We start from the raw sequence: 16768 nt of genomic DNA, 5'->3' as shown, positions 1-16768 counted from the left end.
GGCTTGGTGAAGAATTTTTGTCATCTGCTGTTGACAAAAGTTGCTTCCTCTGCTTCAAAAAGCCCAGTTAAAAAGTGTTCATTGACTCAAATAATGAGAAACCATAACTGTGATCTGATGTCTCACTGAGTTTAACAGACTGATCCTTTAAGGCGTTGTATGGAAAGAACAAAGGAGTTATTGATTGTGCCGGAGAACTTTCCCAGCATCATGTAATTGCCCCCAGGGAGGTGATGGCTGCATCGTCAGGCAGAGTGAGGGCCAGTGGCTCCCTAGGAAATGTGGAGCTGGGAGCCAGGAGGAGTATCACATCTTCCCCTCCTGTGTGCAGCACTGCCCGCACATTTATCAGCAAAGACCTGTCACTAGCAGGCTCTGCTGCCTTAATAATAGAGAGGGAAACTGCTGGCAAGACAACCCTGAGAAGGGGTCAGACTAATTAGAGGCCAAACTAATTAACTTTCCTGGGAGAGCAAATATCTTGGATTATTGGGAGTAGCTGCATCGAACGTTGCTGAGCTTGGCTATTTGGTGAGAAGGTTATGGGAGACATAACTGGACCATTTCCAGAGTGCTTCTGTCTCACAGGGGTCAGTTGTCCTGGAAACTTTTTAGCTTGGAATCTGTCCCCTGTCTGCTGCAATGGGAAGGCAGGGATGGGTGCTGCCTGGCATTTCTTACAGGCAATTCACACGTTTCAAGTGTCAGCTCCAGTCAGGAAAGAATTTCTTGGCACTTAATTTGCTTGTTGTGTGTTTGTGCGTTGGCAGATAATGTTGTGTTTGCGAGGCTGGTTTATTGGGGAATTTCACTGGTGCCCAAAGGGGTGAGGAACTGGGGCTGGGAGCAGCCTGGAGGTAATATAAAAGCCTGAAATGCCACCCGGCTCCCACCAATACTTTCTTTTTACTGTCTCTGCATGGTGACCTATACTACAGGGGTAAACGAGTGTTTTCAGAGCACAGCAAAATGTATTTCAGGCTACATTATAGGTTCTGAAAACATCTACCATGTTTGTTACATTGACTTCCCTGCAACAAATATCCCAGATGACAACTTACAGTTATTGTCAGCATTTTCACTGGCTAATAAGTAGTATTTTCTAGAGAGGTTTTTACTACTTTTCTATCAAAATTTACAAAGCAAAAACTGGTCCAGCTTCTCCCAGAATGGTAGGCGTTTTTAACTCTTAGGTAGGTGTGTAATCAATATCCATCCTTTTCCAATCCATCCTTTTAGGTTTTCTTTGATGTAGTTATGTTGCTTTTTTTATTGAATCCCATTGAGATGTCTTTTTCCTCTTTCTGATGATGTCAGATTAGCAACCTCTAACATTTACCTGAAATAATTAATTATTTAAAGTACGCAGAAGAAAATATAGTAGCAGCATAATATGGTGACAGCCATATATGCACCTCTGTATTTTCATATTTTCAGATACTGGTTTTACCATGGCTCCTCAATTTGCATTTCCTTACATGTTCCAGAGAAGCTGATGCTGTACTCAAATACCTAAGGGAGCAGCGTGGTGCAAAGAAATTAGGGGTCATGGGTTTTTGAGTGGGTGGTGTTGATGTAGGTCACCTGGTGATCACTCACTTGGAATTAAAGGCCAGTGCATCTCTCTATGGTAGGTAAATCCAAAAATGTCCCACGAGCAGGTACACACGCACAAGCGTATAGTGTAGCCTAAACACTTGGTGCAGCACCATTTTTTCAAATGAGGCTATAACCTGATGAAGAGAGATATTTTTAGCAGAGTTGGAAGGATACTATGCAAAGAAGAGGGTGGCGAGGTTATTCGTTCCTAGTTTTGGAAGGGTCATAGCAGACACGTCCTTAATTTGGATCTGGACAGACATACATGTTGTCCTTGGGTCACTTTCCCAATTTAGTTTCCTTTTTCCTGTTTACTACTGCTCTGCATACTGCAGAGCCAGAACTTCACCCAGGAGCAGAGAGTGTTATTTTTGTTTTAGCTGCTCTGTAAAGTTAGATTGCAGATATTTTAACACCAGCTTTCCTTTTGTGCTCTGCTCAAGAAGCTGGGATAGCTGAGCTGCACTTTCCTGATGTTCTCAGAATGTACATTTCGGACTGCTTACTGAAACATTGTTTTTTCCCAGTCAGTTTGAAAGAACTCAAGCTTGCATGCACGGAAGATGTCCTTGATTCCTTAATTCAGAAGATATCCTTAATTCAGATATTCAGTCTATACCCAGAATCTCATTTAAAAAGTGTTTTATTATAAAAAGGTATGTTTTGAGGAGCCATGATACCAGTAGCTTCAAAATAAAGCTAGTATGTATAGCTACATATTATGTGAGATATGAAAATTTCTCACTGCAGAAGCAGAAAGCTCTATTTGAGTCTGGATTTCCCCTAAAATGTCAATTGAAGATTTTGTTTTCATGTTTTCTAGGACTAATCAAAGATTCTGATGATATAGTCAATCTCATGAACCTTAAATCTTGCATTTTTGATGAAAAAGATTACTTAATTCCAATTCATCAAATATGCTAATAGCCTCCATCATCTTTGATTTCTGCATGTTTTAATTTCCATCCTAAATTGTGAGTTAAAACTCAGCCTCCTAATAGTGCTTGAAGATAAAAAAAAACAAGCAGAAAAATAGAACTAGACATAGAAGGGCTAATGTAACCTAGGCAAAGAATGAAATATCTCTCTCTAGATATTTTTAACAGTCTCTTTCTTTTGTAAAAGTATGGTTACTAACCCAAATAGAAAAGTTTCGTCAGAATTCCACTGCTGTTTTGGATCACTCTACTCAGGGACCTATTCTTTGCTGTATGACACTTTTTTCTATCAGTCCTAAGAACCTGTAAACCATGTAGGATGTGCCAAATTGCACCCAAATGTGTCTATTAGAGGCTTTTTGTTCAATTATAGTGTATGTGGCACTGCCATATATTTCACATACAGAAAATGCCTTTGTTATGTCCATGTCTTTGCAATTGGGAGGCCTCTTTTTAACAAAATTTCTAGAATCTGAGTGCAAAAGTGGATGTAATGCTTTAACATGCTTTGAAACACTTTCCAGTTCCTTGAGATTCATATTAATATTTGAAGTTAGACTAAAGGTAAATTAATCTATGTATTATGGCCCTTGTTCATCTATGTTCCAAATAAATCACAAGCCCAAAATTTAGGAACACAAACACATAGCTTGGTGAAGCTCATTTAGAGACATGAAGCTTTTTTGGACTTGTATCCTGGAGGCAGATGTGTGTTTAGCAGGTGATGTAAGGGACCACACAATTTGTGCCTAAGATTATTCAGAGGGGGTTCTACTTTCTTGTATTCCCTGTGGCTCAGTGAAACACTATAGACTCCTAAACTGATCAGTCTAGGAATTGAAGTGTGCAATGCAATCTGCAGACAGGACACTTTAATGTGATGCTTACAACCATGGCTGCTGCCTGAAGAAGAAATCTCACATTTCTAAAACAATCTGTCGGGATGTGCCCCCTGTTGACGGAGTGACAAAATTATCATTTGTCTCCTTAAAAAGGAAAAAAAAAACCCCAGAAGTTTCTCTCCTCAGTTAGGTAAAAAGACACCTCATAGGACCTTGGGGACTTCACCTCAAACTTAAGGATAGCAAATTGGACAGAAGCCAAAAAGTTCTGCCTAAGCAATTTACTAGAAAAAGAAGAAAACAAAGTAACTAATTACTTTTGTGAGGTGTTTTACCAGGAGCAAGAGCCTCTTGCCTTGGCTCGGTTTTTCTCTGTAGAGCTTTGTTATTTTGCTTTTTATTAAAACTTTTCTATTTCCAGCACTGCCACAGAAGCCACCCTCCTGATTTGATGCCATCTGAGGTGGCTGAGCTATCTCAGGTGTGATATAGATCTCCAAGAGCTTATAAGACCTGGCTTGAGGAGACCTTTATATCAACAATCCATGTTTTTGCATGATGTATCTTCCCTAGTTTTTCTGTCAGTGATATGACAAAATTCTCCACGTCTCATCAGCTCAAGATTGTATCCTCCTCAGCACCCATCCTCCATTTGTGGCCAGCAGTAAGGAATATCCCCCCTTGCTAAACATCCTGGCAACCTGTGCTTCAGGGGACTTCTGAGCTAGAAATTTCTAATGCCACTCCTGCAACTGTGTCAAATGGCCACTGGTGGACCAAGAGTCTGTGGATTTGCCAGATCCTTTTAGCTTGCTTGAACTGCTGAGCACTAGCTCACCTTGTGACTTCCACGGTTTAATTATGCCCCATAATTAAAGAGGGAGAAAGGCTCGTGATCATTAGTTTGAACGCAGATGCCTCATATCTTCATCATGCTGGTACTTCTAAAGCTATAAGAAAACCAAATATGAGTGTATGTCCCTTTTCACCTTTTCAGTGCTACAGATAAAGACTGCATACCATTTAAATGGGGAGAAAAATGTAATTTAGGGAAGTCTTAATTTTACTAATGACAGTCTCTCAAATTAAATATACCATCAGAGAAATATTTATTGTGGTGTCTCTCAGGTAAAGATAGCCAACAATAATAATGACCTGTATTTCTCTTAATGGGATTGTTAAGGTGTTCCTACTTTACATGCTGCTAATGGTCCTCCATCTTTCTCATGGGGAGGTACTGAGAGAATTCTGACCTGAAACTGCTGATTAACTGCTGATTTCTGTGTGACACCACCTATATGTAATGTATAAATGCAGCTGTTTCCTGGGTGATACAGCTGTCAGAACACATATTTTCCTGGAGAAGTCTGGAAGTGTATTGTGCCTTAATTGCCCCAGTGTCAAACACGGATAACTCCACATTACTGTCATAACACATATTTTCCTGGAGAAGAATGCAGAAGTCTGGAAGTGTATTGTGCCTTAATTGCCCCAGTGTCAAACACGGATAACTCCACATTAGTGGTGTTCCATTAGCATTAGAAGGTTTGTTAATGTGGGAAAGGACAATCAGGACATCTATTTAGAGAACAGCAGTCATTCATAAATTCTGGAATGGCATGTGAACTGCAACACTAACATTGTGACTAAGCAAAAGCAAAAAAAAACCAAACTGACATGCAGTACTTTTGTGAAATGAAAGGGTAGATAGCTACTGAACCATATTATCATAGTTACGTTATAAATGTGTATTTTATATACGTATATTTTTAATATATGTGTAATATATATTATATATATTATTATAGTTCATACAAGTACAGCCAAATATTCATGATAAAACTGTAAGTCTCTGAGTAGGAGCTGGAAATGTGAGATCTGAAAGAGGTGAGTGTTTGCATTGTGAAGTGCAGCCAAATGCATGCACAGAGATCGAGGATGCATTGAATTAAGTTTTGACTTCTAAGTGAAAAATCAGCATGGATTGCCTATCAAGGAACACGAAACAATAGGAAATCAAAAGCAGTTTAGTTTCCAAAGTTTAACCTTAATCTTAAGGTAAAGTGGAATAGTCTTATGTATAAAGAATTATTTCCACATGAAAAAGAAAGGTGGAAATGTGGTTAAACAGCTCTAGTGGAGAGAAGGTTCTGCAAGCATTGCTGCCATTTTTGTTTTCTGGGAACGATGAAAACTCACAATTGTTCTCCTATTTATTTGACTGCTGTTCTCTAAAGTTGATATGGAGTACCTAATGTCCTTATGGGCTATCATTTGTGGCGCACAAATGGGAAGAGCCAAAAAAACATAAAACAAAAGGGCTGGGTTTTGAGCTTTATGACTTTGCTCTGGAATTCTTGGAAGAGCTTTTTTTCATTTGTTTAACTTTATTTTAGGGATTGCAAACAAAGAGCACTAATGAAATTACTTAGAATATGAGAAAACACCTTACATATGAGGACTAAACTGTAAGACAAAAGTGTGTTAGACTAGCAGCCATTTAGTCTACTTCATAGATGCAGCTCTGAGGAAACAGGGAATTTTGGATTGCTAATATATATAGCTAAAGGTCTTCAAAAAATAATCCTAATAATCCCACAAAAAGAAAATCAGAAGAATGGGAAGGATAAAAGGGCCAGCCAGAGACTAAAAATGAAAAAGCATGTAGCTAAAGGTCTTTAAAAAATAATCCTAATAATCCCATAGAAAGAAAATCAGGAGAATGGGAAGGATAAAAGGGCCAGCCAGAGACTAAAAATGAAAAAGAAAAAAAATGTATAAAATATCCTGTGGTAGGATAAAAAATGTCTGTATTTTAAACATTTATTGTATAGCATAGAGGTACAGGAATCTAGAAAGTTATTATTTTCTTAAAAACTACTTATTTTCATTCTGAAGATAAAATATTTTTTCCTGCAGTGTATGACTTTGTCATGTATAGAGCTTTAAAATGACATTTCTACTTCACTACCTCACTCTGCTGATGACTTTAAAGATGACTTTTACCCATGGATAAAAAGTCTCAGGAACTAATTATGCCAATGTAGTGTTTAAAAGTGGTTCGACACCAACATTTAAAATCAAAGAAACAATCTTTAAAGAAAAAAAAAAAAAAAGAAAAAAAAAGAAAAAAAAATTTTTTCTAGGTGGATTGTTCAGCTACATCAAGATGTTTTGGAAACGGAAAGAAAAAGCCCTCCGGGGGCGAATACCATTTCGTGTAAGCTCACAAGCGGGCTCGGCGCTCAGCCCCGGCAGCACAGCCCGCCCGCGGAGGAGACAGAGAAATGACTGAAACGCGCAGCTTTAAAAAGAGCGGCCTTCGTCACCCGGTGTGGCACGAGATAAAGGCAGGGCTTATGTAACTCCTTTAAAGGAAGCTGATCCTGGCGTTCTCCCCTTTCCTTTCGGGAGTTAGCACTTTGTTTGGGGATCCACTTCAGCCACGCTGAGCTCCTGCATCCTGCTTCTGCTCTCGGGCACAGCCGCAGCGCCACAGGTATGTGCGGGTCTGTTTGGGCTTTTCTAAAAACCCTGGTGCTTTTTTTTTTTTTTTTTTCTTCCCCTCAGAAACGTAGAAAAAGTGCTTGCGAGGTGTGACTCAGCATATTCGGGAGACTTTCATTTTATTTGCAGGCAGAGTGCAAGCTCATTTAAATGAAATTGGGGGTTGCTTTCTTCCTTGTCTTTCTTTTTTCCTTTTTTCTTTTTGAGATGATGGTTCAGAAACCTGTTATTTTCCCTCCAGAGGTGGGGAAGACCTCGAGGAGGAAGACACAGGAGAGTGTGTTTACAGCACACAGTGCCACACAGCAATATCTTTATGTTTTTACTACCTCTAGATTCAAGTATCTGAAAATTAATTCTTGTTTGGTCTTCCAGTAAATTCTCAAGTGCTTGCAGGAGGAAATGGTGGTACACCACGGCTGTGGGTTTTCAGATGCTCCTAAAATAATAGCTTTGATAAATGTAAGAGGGGGAAATTAATTTTTAATCAATGTTTCTATAGCATCTTAGGAATGGAAAGAGATGCTGTTTGTATGTACGACAGCAGATGCAGAAACACTGAAGTGTTTTGCTTGTGCTACAGAGCTTGCAAGTCTATATGGCTTATAAACCATACAAGCCAATGCTATCCCTCACAGTCCTGCATCTGGAGATGTTTTCATCAGTGACTATATCTACATCTTTAAATATTTCATGTTCTGTGTGTTGATTTACTTTTTATCAGCTAGTATGAAATGTTTTCATTTAAAGCCTTTGAGGACATACAGTAAGGGCATTATAGTTGTGTTTCTGGAGTTCTGAAGTATATGTTTCTTTAATATTTAATCCCTGGTTTTCTTGTATTTTCTGATTTAGTCTAATCAAAAGGAAACAGTTTGTGAATGAAAAATTAGTTATGAACTTCTTCCTATCATATATTTGCACTGTGTTTTGCCTTATATGCTCATTTATTCATTCATTTTTTACTGGTAAACATACTTTAAATTAGAAGTCCGATATGTGAGACCACAACCTGTAGAGAAAAAAGGACGCTTATGGGTGTGGCTTATTTAAAAAAGAAAAGGTAGAATACTCATATAGATGTGTGCCCAGAGATAGTACAGCTTTCATATATGACACAGTTTGTCTTCAACTGATCTGCCAAAATGAAATCTCCTGATATCTGCAATCTAGCCCTGGTGATACTGCTTGGGAGATTCTGAATTTTAAAGTCTGCAAATCCAGAATATATTGCCCTCTAGAATTCTGTCCAAATTTTCTGGCTGCCAAGATTTTTGCTGGCTTTCCTAAACCTGTCCCTTTTCTGCCACAAATCTTTAAGTCCCAATTGTCCGGGGACAGTTCAGTAACTTTTTACTTTTTGTTTTACTATTTCTCTCTGTATTTTTGACACAGTTACGTTTGAAGGTCCTTGTTTCTTTACTAGCAAAGTTTCTATGGCAATACACATGTTTTATCTGTAGAGAGCTTGGGTAAAGCTTTATCTAAATTCTTTCTATGTTCTTTAATCATTTGTAGATGCTCTGTGAATATTCAAAGGAGTTAGTCAGGTCTGTTCACTCAGTTGGTTAACATAAGCTTGATGGCAGAAAATCATTAACTTGAGTCCCAGGAGCTACCTACAGGTGTGTTAGATTCTGTTGGTACTTTTTGACCTTTGTGAATTACTTGTTTATTTTCATTTAAGCAATAGTTTGAAAAAAAATTAACCATATCGTACTCTTACCTTCTTGATAAAAGATTTGGCTCAACTTTAGGAATTCAGTTTTTTTATGTTCAGTGCTGGTACATTTTTTTGGCATCTTTCCGAAGTATCCTTCTTCAAAAATCTGCAACATCTGAGGCTACAGCAGCTTAGAAAAGGATTTATTGACACTGAAAATGTCAGCTATGTAATATTTTAAGTCCCGAAAATATAATGCTTAATCTATGTGTAGTTATATCTTTCTACACAGTAGCTGTTGGTTTTTTCTTTCAAAATGCTGAGTCTTGTATTAAGCCTTTACTGTCTACTAAAGAAAGCTATGCATTCCTGACAGGAAATACACATGATGAAGAGTGGAAGGACTGCCTTCATTGCTATGTAAATAGTTTGTGATGGTTGCCTTGCTGCTTGCTCATAATTTTATTTGTATTGTACTACTCACTGTAGGGCATGGAAATCCTAGCATGTACCAGGTCCCTGCTGGAGACTCCATAACATAAGAAACTCTAACAATAATCTTACTTACGTTAAATAACCCAATGGGTTTTATTGACTAATTCTTCATTTTAGATCAAACAGTAATGAGTATGTTCACCCTATTACTGTAATGATTAAAAAATTCAACAGCTGATGATACTGCTGTCTTCTGATTTTTTTCAGTGTGGTATGCTTTGGTATTCACTACTGAATGTTTTTTGTTCCTTAGTATCACACATGGCCAATGAATCGAGGCCCTGCCCGTGTGATATTGGAGACAGGTTTGACTATGGAGGCCGTGGGCAGGAGGTTCAAGTTGGGCACATCAAGGCGTACGTCTGCAAACCTTCTGCCAGCACCGACAGGGCTGTCATTGTGATTCACGACATATTTGGATGGCAGCTCCCAAACACCAGATACATAGCTGATATGCTAACAACTAATGGATACATGTAAGAAATGCTACTGTTTTCAAAGGGTCTTTTTAATAGGAAAGTTTGTTGAACGAACTGTTACTTTTTTCATATAAAGCATACAAGCACAAATAATTTCACAGTCTTTCTTTACCCCTTTCTCCAAGGAGCTTACTGCTAAAACAGTGAAAGAAGTCTAAAATAATTGAGTAGTCTTACCATAATGAGTTAGTAGCTCAGAAGAAGAGGGGAGAAACAGAAAATTTTCTTATTCTGCATCTTTCATCCTTCATAAGCCTGTAGCAGCCTGCTTCCTCTGTGCAACTTGGCTGTTGTGGTCAAAATGCCAAAGAAGCTGAAGACCTTTCTGTGAAGGGAAGGTATACTAGCTTATGCCAAATAAAGAAACAAATTCTCAAATATGTGAAAAGCATATTGAGTATCCTCTTTCCTGTATTAGTGGGTTAGTGTTCCTTCGAGGCTAAACATTCCATGTAAATTGTAGTTTCTTTGGTTTGGTTTTGGATTCCTTTTTTTAAGTCTGGTAGGAAACCACCAAGGATTTTCAGTTGCAGTTAACTATTTATCAAAATAAGTAATGAATTTTAACAGGGTAAAATGTAACTGGAAGTTATACTAAGTCTCCTTATTAGATGTAGAAACTTATTTGAGGGTTTGGTGTGTGTTAAGTACTATGTATTCAGCAAAAGAATTTGTTGTGTAGTACATATGGCCTTCCCTTTAATTCTTTTTCAGTATTATTTCATGGACATAAAATATTCTCATTTTTCTTGCAGAGCCATCTGCCCAGATTTTTTTGTGGGACAAGAAGCTTGGAAACCTTCTAATGACTGGGCATCTTTCAATGACTGGGTGAAAACACGAGATGCCGGCAAAATAGACAAGTACAGCCATTGTTCCTCGTCCACCAAGGGGACATCTGTATCTCATAGGAATTTTAGCCTCAGTAAAAATGTAAAATTAGATCCTAAATTATTAGTGGGTCAAATATAGCTGGATGTCCACAAATACAAATTTCATGCAGCTCATGGGACAAGCTCATGGTTATGTGAGTGGTGCTTTACAGATGAAAGTAGACATTTGAAGAATAAAAGTTCCCAGTGTTTGTCTGTACAGAAAGTAGAAGCAAAATGAATGAATGAAAAGGAAAGAACAAGCAAAGGCTAGAAAATGCAGCTCACTCTGGCCACTTGGATCCCTCAGGAAGGCACAAATTCCATAGATTTTAGATAGGGTGCAAATGCAAACACTGTGTAATGAGGGAACATTTCTTCTGCTTCCCATCAGACCACAGCTAGTTCAAAGCATACTGCTTTCCCACTTTTCTCTATTTTTCCCATTTTTATCTGACACATACCTTGATTGCATAAAGCAACTGCTGGTTTAAAAAAAAAAAAAAAAAAATTGGAAATTTACTTCTGCAATTTTATAAAATATTTTTCATCCTTGTGAGAGATGTTTTGCATAGAAGTCACATTTGCGATAACAGGATGCTCTTGACTGGCTGTGGGTCTCAAACTTTTATTTGTGTTCGCCTATCTGATAACTACTGCTATTTGTGAAATGAATTGGACTACTGTTCATAAAATCACTTCATGTCCTAGTAAGAATTATCTAGGAAGACTGATTTTCTCCTTTTTCTTCTCCACTGGAGTTTGTCTTGTATTTTAGAAATGAATAATAGTAAAGTAGTATTGTGGGTTGACCCCAACCAGCAGCCAACAATCTGGACTACCACTCAGTCACTCCCACGAGAGGAACAGGGGAGAGAATAAGGGAAACAAAGCAAGAACACTCATGGGTTGAGATAAAGACAGTTTGATAAGTAAGGGAAAGAGAAAAACCAGGAGTGATACAAAGACAGTCACTTTGTCCCAGAAGCAGACTGATGCCCACCCAGACTTTGAGCAGCAGCCACCAGAGAGTCCAGAGAAGCAGAGCCTTAATTCACTTTCATTTCATGTCTCAGAGAAGTTGATGTCGTCCTCAAGTATCTAAAGGACCAATGTGGTGCGAAGAAGATTGGTGTCATTGGGTTTTGCTGGGGTGGAGCGGCCGTGCAACATCTGATGCTGAAAAATCCTCATTTAAAGACCGGAGTGTCCCTCTATGGTAAGCCTGAAATACCTGCTGCATTCTGAGCAGAATACCAGTGCAGGAAGCAATTCTTTAGGGCTATTGCTGGAACAAAATTCAGTGTGACTTCTAGTGGAACAAGGTGATTTTATTATAAATAATCTATAAGTGATTTGATTTTGCACATTCACATTTTTACACTTAGGCGTACCCAGCAAGATCTATGTATTTAAAGAGTGGCATGACAAGGATCACAACTGTGAACATAGTGCCAAATGCCATGGCCTCACTCATTTTGTGGCGATGACAAAAGGGCTTCTAGGCACATCTTTTGCATCTTTTAGACAGTGATCCCTCATTACTAATAGAACCCATTTTTAGCTCTCTGTTTTAACCCTGTAGTCTCACACATTGCTCAATGCATTTGTGCTGCCTTTGATATTTTTCTTATTAAATTCTGTACTTCTACAGAACTCAGACCAACTTAAATTAATTAGAGGTGAAAGCAAATGGAACATATTTTTCCAGAAAGATTATTGGGATTGTTTTGCTGCACTGATAAGCTGATCAGTTGAGTCCATTCAACAGTGTTACTTGCTAATATTTTACTTTTTTATTGTAATAATCTCAGGAATGAAAAGAGTAGCCAGGGTGGCAGCTGGTTAGTTCTACTGTAACTTTTATTCAAATACATTTGAATAGTCAAAATTACAATGTCAATTTGTTATGAAATCATATCAATGTAAATATATGTACACTGATATTGTAACCATCTATGTGGAATGATGAATAGTAACAATTATCTTAAAAATGGTCTTCCCAGGCCAGAAGTGAGCAGTTCCAAAGTGTCCATCTCTCACAGAACCCTGTCTCTGACAGTGGTCAATAGCAGTTGCTTAAAGCAAGCCACAAAAATGGGGCAAATGTAACAGTTCTTTCCTGATTTTTTCCCACAGAACTGGTCTCTGGTTTTTCTTTTTTTCACACAACTGATATTGTCTTTAATGACATTGCAAACATTCAACAACAAAAAGGACTTTTAAACTGAGTGTGTTAAATTCCACTACAAACTGATCAGCTGTAACTGATGAAAATGTATTGGAAGTTTCATTGTACAGATTTTGTAGTGTTTTAGCTACTTTAGGTAGCATAACTTGTTGTATGTATGTTTTCTTCTTCCTTAGGAGTGATCAGCCATTTTGAGGACAAACACAGTTTGCTGCATCCTACCTTCTTCATTTTTGGTGAGAAGGATAACATTATTCCATTGGAACAGGTGAGTTTCCCATCACAGATATTTCACTTCTTAATGCTTTTCATGCTTGTTTTGTAATTTGGTTTTAATGAACACAAAGTAGGCAACTAATTTGTACTTTCCTTTCTCTTTCACTAACTCTTACAGTACTTCTACACAAATTTTTGTTGTTTATCCCCAAATCAAAAAGTTTTACCATTACACTAAAAGGATTTTCTCTTCCTGTTTGAAAATTTGGGTGATTTTCAGTTCCTAGGAAAAGCGCAAGAATCCAGAGAAAGCCTTCCGACAAGTTTAAGATAGGAGACCATTTTTAGTGATACCAATGTGTCTAAAGCACGCTGCAACACCAATGGTCCATAAAATCTGCCTGTTCCAATGGAATCACTTGTAGGAGAATTAAAAAGACCCTGTGGTATCCTTTTCCTTTTTCCCCTGTCCTGCAGAGATTCTCCTTTCTGTCACAACAGCCTTTCTCTGCAGTCTGAGTGGAGAATGGTTGGAGAAAGATGATTATCTGCTAAGGGGATCAAAGGGAATCACGTTTTTGAGTGATGTTGGCTTTAACTTTCCTAGCAAAAATTCCAGCCACTTTGAACTGCTGATTTTGTCTCTGCCCTTCCTCCCTCAACTTCTAATTCAAGCTCTTGCCCCAGTCTTTTTAATGTGTGGTCTATCAGCAGCAACTCATACGGTGTTCATTACATGATAACCTTCTCATGATGCTGACCAGTAGGTTTTTCACCTTTACAGGTATTAATAGTAATCCATGTAATATTTTTTTACATTTTATGCAGTCACATGCTGGTATTTTACTGGGGAAAAAAAAAGCCTAGTTAAATAAAGCAAGTGCAGTAACAGAAATGCATTTAGGTATAAAATTAGTAGAAGAGAAAACAGTGCAAGGATAAATTATGTCTGTCTTTCAGAAAAGTAAAAAATGAGGACAGTTTTGGGATTGTAAATATATAATGTGGTAACTTTGTACTCAGCCAACATAGAATGTTCTGTGTTACAGGTCACCTTGCTGGAGCAGAAGCTTAAACAAAACTGTAAAGTTGATTATGAAGTTAAAATTTACCCTGGACAGACACATGGGTTTGTGCATCGCAAAAGAGAAGATATCAATCCTCAAGATAAACCTTATATTGAGGAAGGAAGAAAGGATATGATCAACTGGCTGAATAAATATCTTTAGGTTAAATTAATGCCAATAAACAAAATCAATTGTGGTAGGAAATCAGAAAATAATACAGACTATATTACTTAAAACGTTCTTACAATCATAAAACTATTTTGTAAAACTCTTCTGCAATAACACTACGTATTTGCACTTACCTTCTAAGTAGGGGCTTAGAAATGGCTTTTCAAATGCTGAAAGCTATAAATGTAAAGAAGGTTTTTAACACTGATCTTATATATCTTAAAATTATTAGAGTTTCATGTGGAATATTTTCTGGCATTTAATTTTTTTATATCAATATTAACATGATTAAAAATAATTGAAACTCTGCCCACACCTGAAAAGTTATCTCCTTAAAGCTGTGTTCAGCATTGTTTAGCTGTGGGATTTTTAGCTCCAAGATTTTCGGTAAATATTGTTTACCTAAACTATATTAGGTAACTAACTGTTATTTATTTCTGGGTTGGAAGACTGGGAGATTTTTCTTGGAAACAGAACATCCTCTTCAGAATTCATGAAAAGAGAGCTAGTAAAGGGAAGGGGAAAGACAATGGAAAGAAATGTATGTGAACAGAAAGGGAGCTGCAAAAAGTTGGGAACCAAGACTGAAGTTAAGAGATTAGAGGAAATCACATCATTTCACAATTATCTTGCGGCGAATCCTTCATTTCTCGTAGTTTCAGGCAGTTGCCCTACCTACCGAACCTAATTCAGAGTTTGATCTAAACCAACATCCAACATTACCTCCTCACCTCCTCAAATCACTCCTTTATTATCAGGTTTCTCTCTGCTGTGATTTAATTGGGTATTGTTATTGGTAAGGTACAGCCCATTCCTAGCGTCTGGGGGAACATAACCCTGTTTCAGCTCCTTTGGACACTCCCAGTATAATTCCCAAAAACCATGTGGTGAGATCTTGCCTGTATTTGTAATGCTGAGGGAATAGATATGGCTAAAATACTGTACTGAATATTGCCCATTTTCCCCTCAGGGAAATAAATGTGTGAGCCCAAGGAGTTTTCAGAGAATATTGCCTTTCTAGTTGCAGCCCCTCCATGGTTTCCATTGCCCCACAACATTTTTTCTTTTTGAGTTTGCTGCTGCCAGCCATGCCTGACAGCTCCTTCAGGAAGTCACATTCCCTCTGGTTCTTTTCTAGCTGGGGACCTAAGTAGTCTGTGGTGGAGCTGTAGCTGCATGTGTATCTGAACTCCATGGTGTCTCTTTGGAGTCTCCCACAATGTGGGATCAGGTCCCAGATCCCCAGCAGTGTGTCATCCATCCCTCCATTTCAACCCCTTTCCTCACACCACTCCTTCCTTCCTGCAATGCACTCTGTATGTCCCATGAGAAAGTAGTTCTCTCTGCAACACACTGGTTGGTATTAATGAAAATTTCCTGTCTTTCAAAAAGATTTCATGCCAACCTCTGAGGCAAAAATGCAAAATCTTCCTTTGCTCCTTGGTTCATGCCCTTGGTCAGTGATTATTGCTATTCTGTGGTTTGGACACTGCACATTGTGTTTCCATCTCCTTGCTCAATTATTTTCAGAGAGATGAGCCTTCAGTTCTTACTGGGTCCAGCCAGTGCAGGGAAAACCTTTTCAGGTCTGCAGGGCATTGTTGCCATCAGTCACGCTGGAAGAAATAGTCCCTCCACACTGGAGAAGTTCCATGATGCCTCCCCTTACCCTGCCCTTGTGCACAATCTGTGCAGACTCCCAGTGACTTAATAGACAGAGGGAAGGGCCAGACAGTGACTTCTGTGCTTCCTGCCAGTCCTGGCATGGTTCTGTTCTCAGCAGGCAGAAGAGGAACAGTTTCCCAGGAGAGAACTGCAGACGCCTGTATGCACTGGCACAGGCACACCTGAGGTGTGTGACTGCCAAGCTCTAGGGAATGGGAAAATAACAATGCACAAACCTGCCTGGAAGGAAGCAATGTAGGTTTGTGGTTCAGGTAATCTTTAAAGTGTAAATTCAATTCCCAGCCCTGGATTCATGCCCAGTTTATCAGGGTTGCATTGAGAGAGAGATGGTGAAACTGAACTCTCTACCACTATTTTCTCATGTGGATTTTAAATAAAAGAGCCTTGGTTTCTCTGAAGGTAATGTCTTGGTTGGCAAACCTGTCCAGCTTGGTTTTTTATGTGAATGAACAGATGTCTTAGGGAATAGGGCAAAGTGTTGCCAAATTTTCCTTGAGATAGGAAAAGACTGTAAAACTGAAGAGTATTTTGCCAAAATTAATTTTCCTTGGAGAATTCAGTCTCTTGCTGTAGGACAGGTGTTACATTTTATTATATATTTTGTTTCATAAGAAAAACCAAAAATGGGTGCATTAGAAAAGGTCATTGCCAGCAGGTCAAGGGAGGTTATCTTGCTCCTCTATTCATTCTGGTGAGGCCACATCTGGAGTGCCGTGTCCAGTTCTGGATTCCTCTGTACAAGAGAGACATGAAGCTCCCGGAGCAGGTCCAGCGGAGGGGCAACAAAGATGATGAAGGGACTGGAATATCTCTCTTACAGGGAGAGGCTGGGACAACTGGGCCTGTTCAGCCTCAAGAAGAGATGACTGAGAGGGGACCTCATATGTGTCTTTAAGTATCTGCAGGGAAGGGGTCAAGAGGACAGAGCCAGGCTCTTCTTCATGGTGCCAAGCAATAGGAGAAGAGGCAGTGGGAAGGAAGTGGTGGAAAGTTTCACGTGAATATGGGGAAGAACTCCTTTACTGTGCAGGTGACCATGGACTGA

At 38.7% G+C, this 16768-nt stretch overlaps 1 protein-coding gene across 2 annotated transcripts; it reads left to right on the top strand.

Annotated features, from left to right (window-relative positions):
- Nucleotides 1–6643: 6643 nt before the first annotated feature.
- LOC121358101 (carboxymethylenebutenolidase homolog) lies at nucleotides 6644–14346 on the top strand. 2 transcript variants are annotated; one of them, XM_041476011.1, is made up of 7 exons: nucleotides 6646–6878; nucleotides 8926–8969; nucleotides 9298–9520; nucleotides 10279–10386; nucleotides 11472–11614; nucleotides 12763–12854; nucleotides 13852–14346. In XM_041476011.1, exons 3-7 carry the CDS (start codon nucleotides 9306–9308, stop codon nucleotides 14029–14031), a joined length of 738 nt encoding a protein of 245 aa, XP_041331945.1. In that variant the 5' UTR covers nucleotides 6646–6878; nucleotides 8926–8969; nucleotides 9298–9305; the 3' UTR covers nucleotides 14032–14346. The 2 variants fall into 2 exon arrangements, with proteins under 2 accessions (XP_041331946.1, XP_041331945.1); XM_041476012.1 differs by lacking the exon at nucleotides 8926–8969 and having other exon boundaries at nucleotides 6644–6878.
- Nucleotides 14347–16768: the final 2422 nt, after the last annotated feature.

This window comes from Pyrgilauda ruficollis, unplaced genomic scaffold (assembly GCF_017590135.1).
Source record: "Pyrgilauda ruficollis isolate IOZ18807 unplaced genomic scaffold, ASM1759013v1 scaffold37, whole genome shotgun sequence".
Lineage (NCBI taxonomy): Eukaryota > Metazoa > Chordata > Aves > Passeriformes > Passeridae > Pyrgilauda > Pyrgilauda ruficollis.
This window is presented reverse-complemented; position numbering and strand designations above follow the sequence as displayed.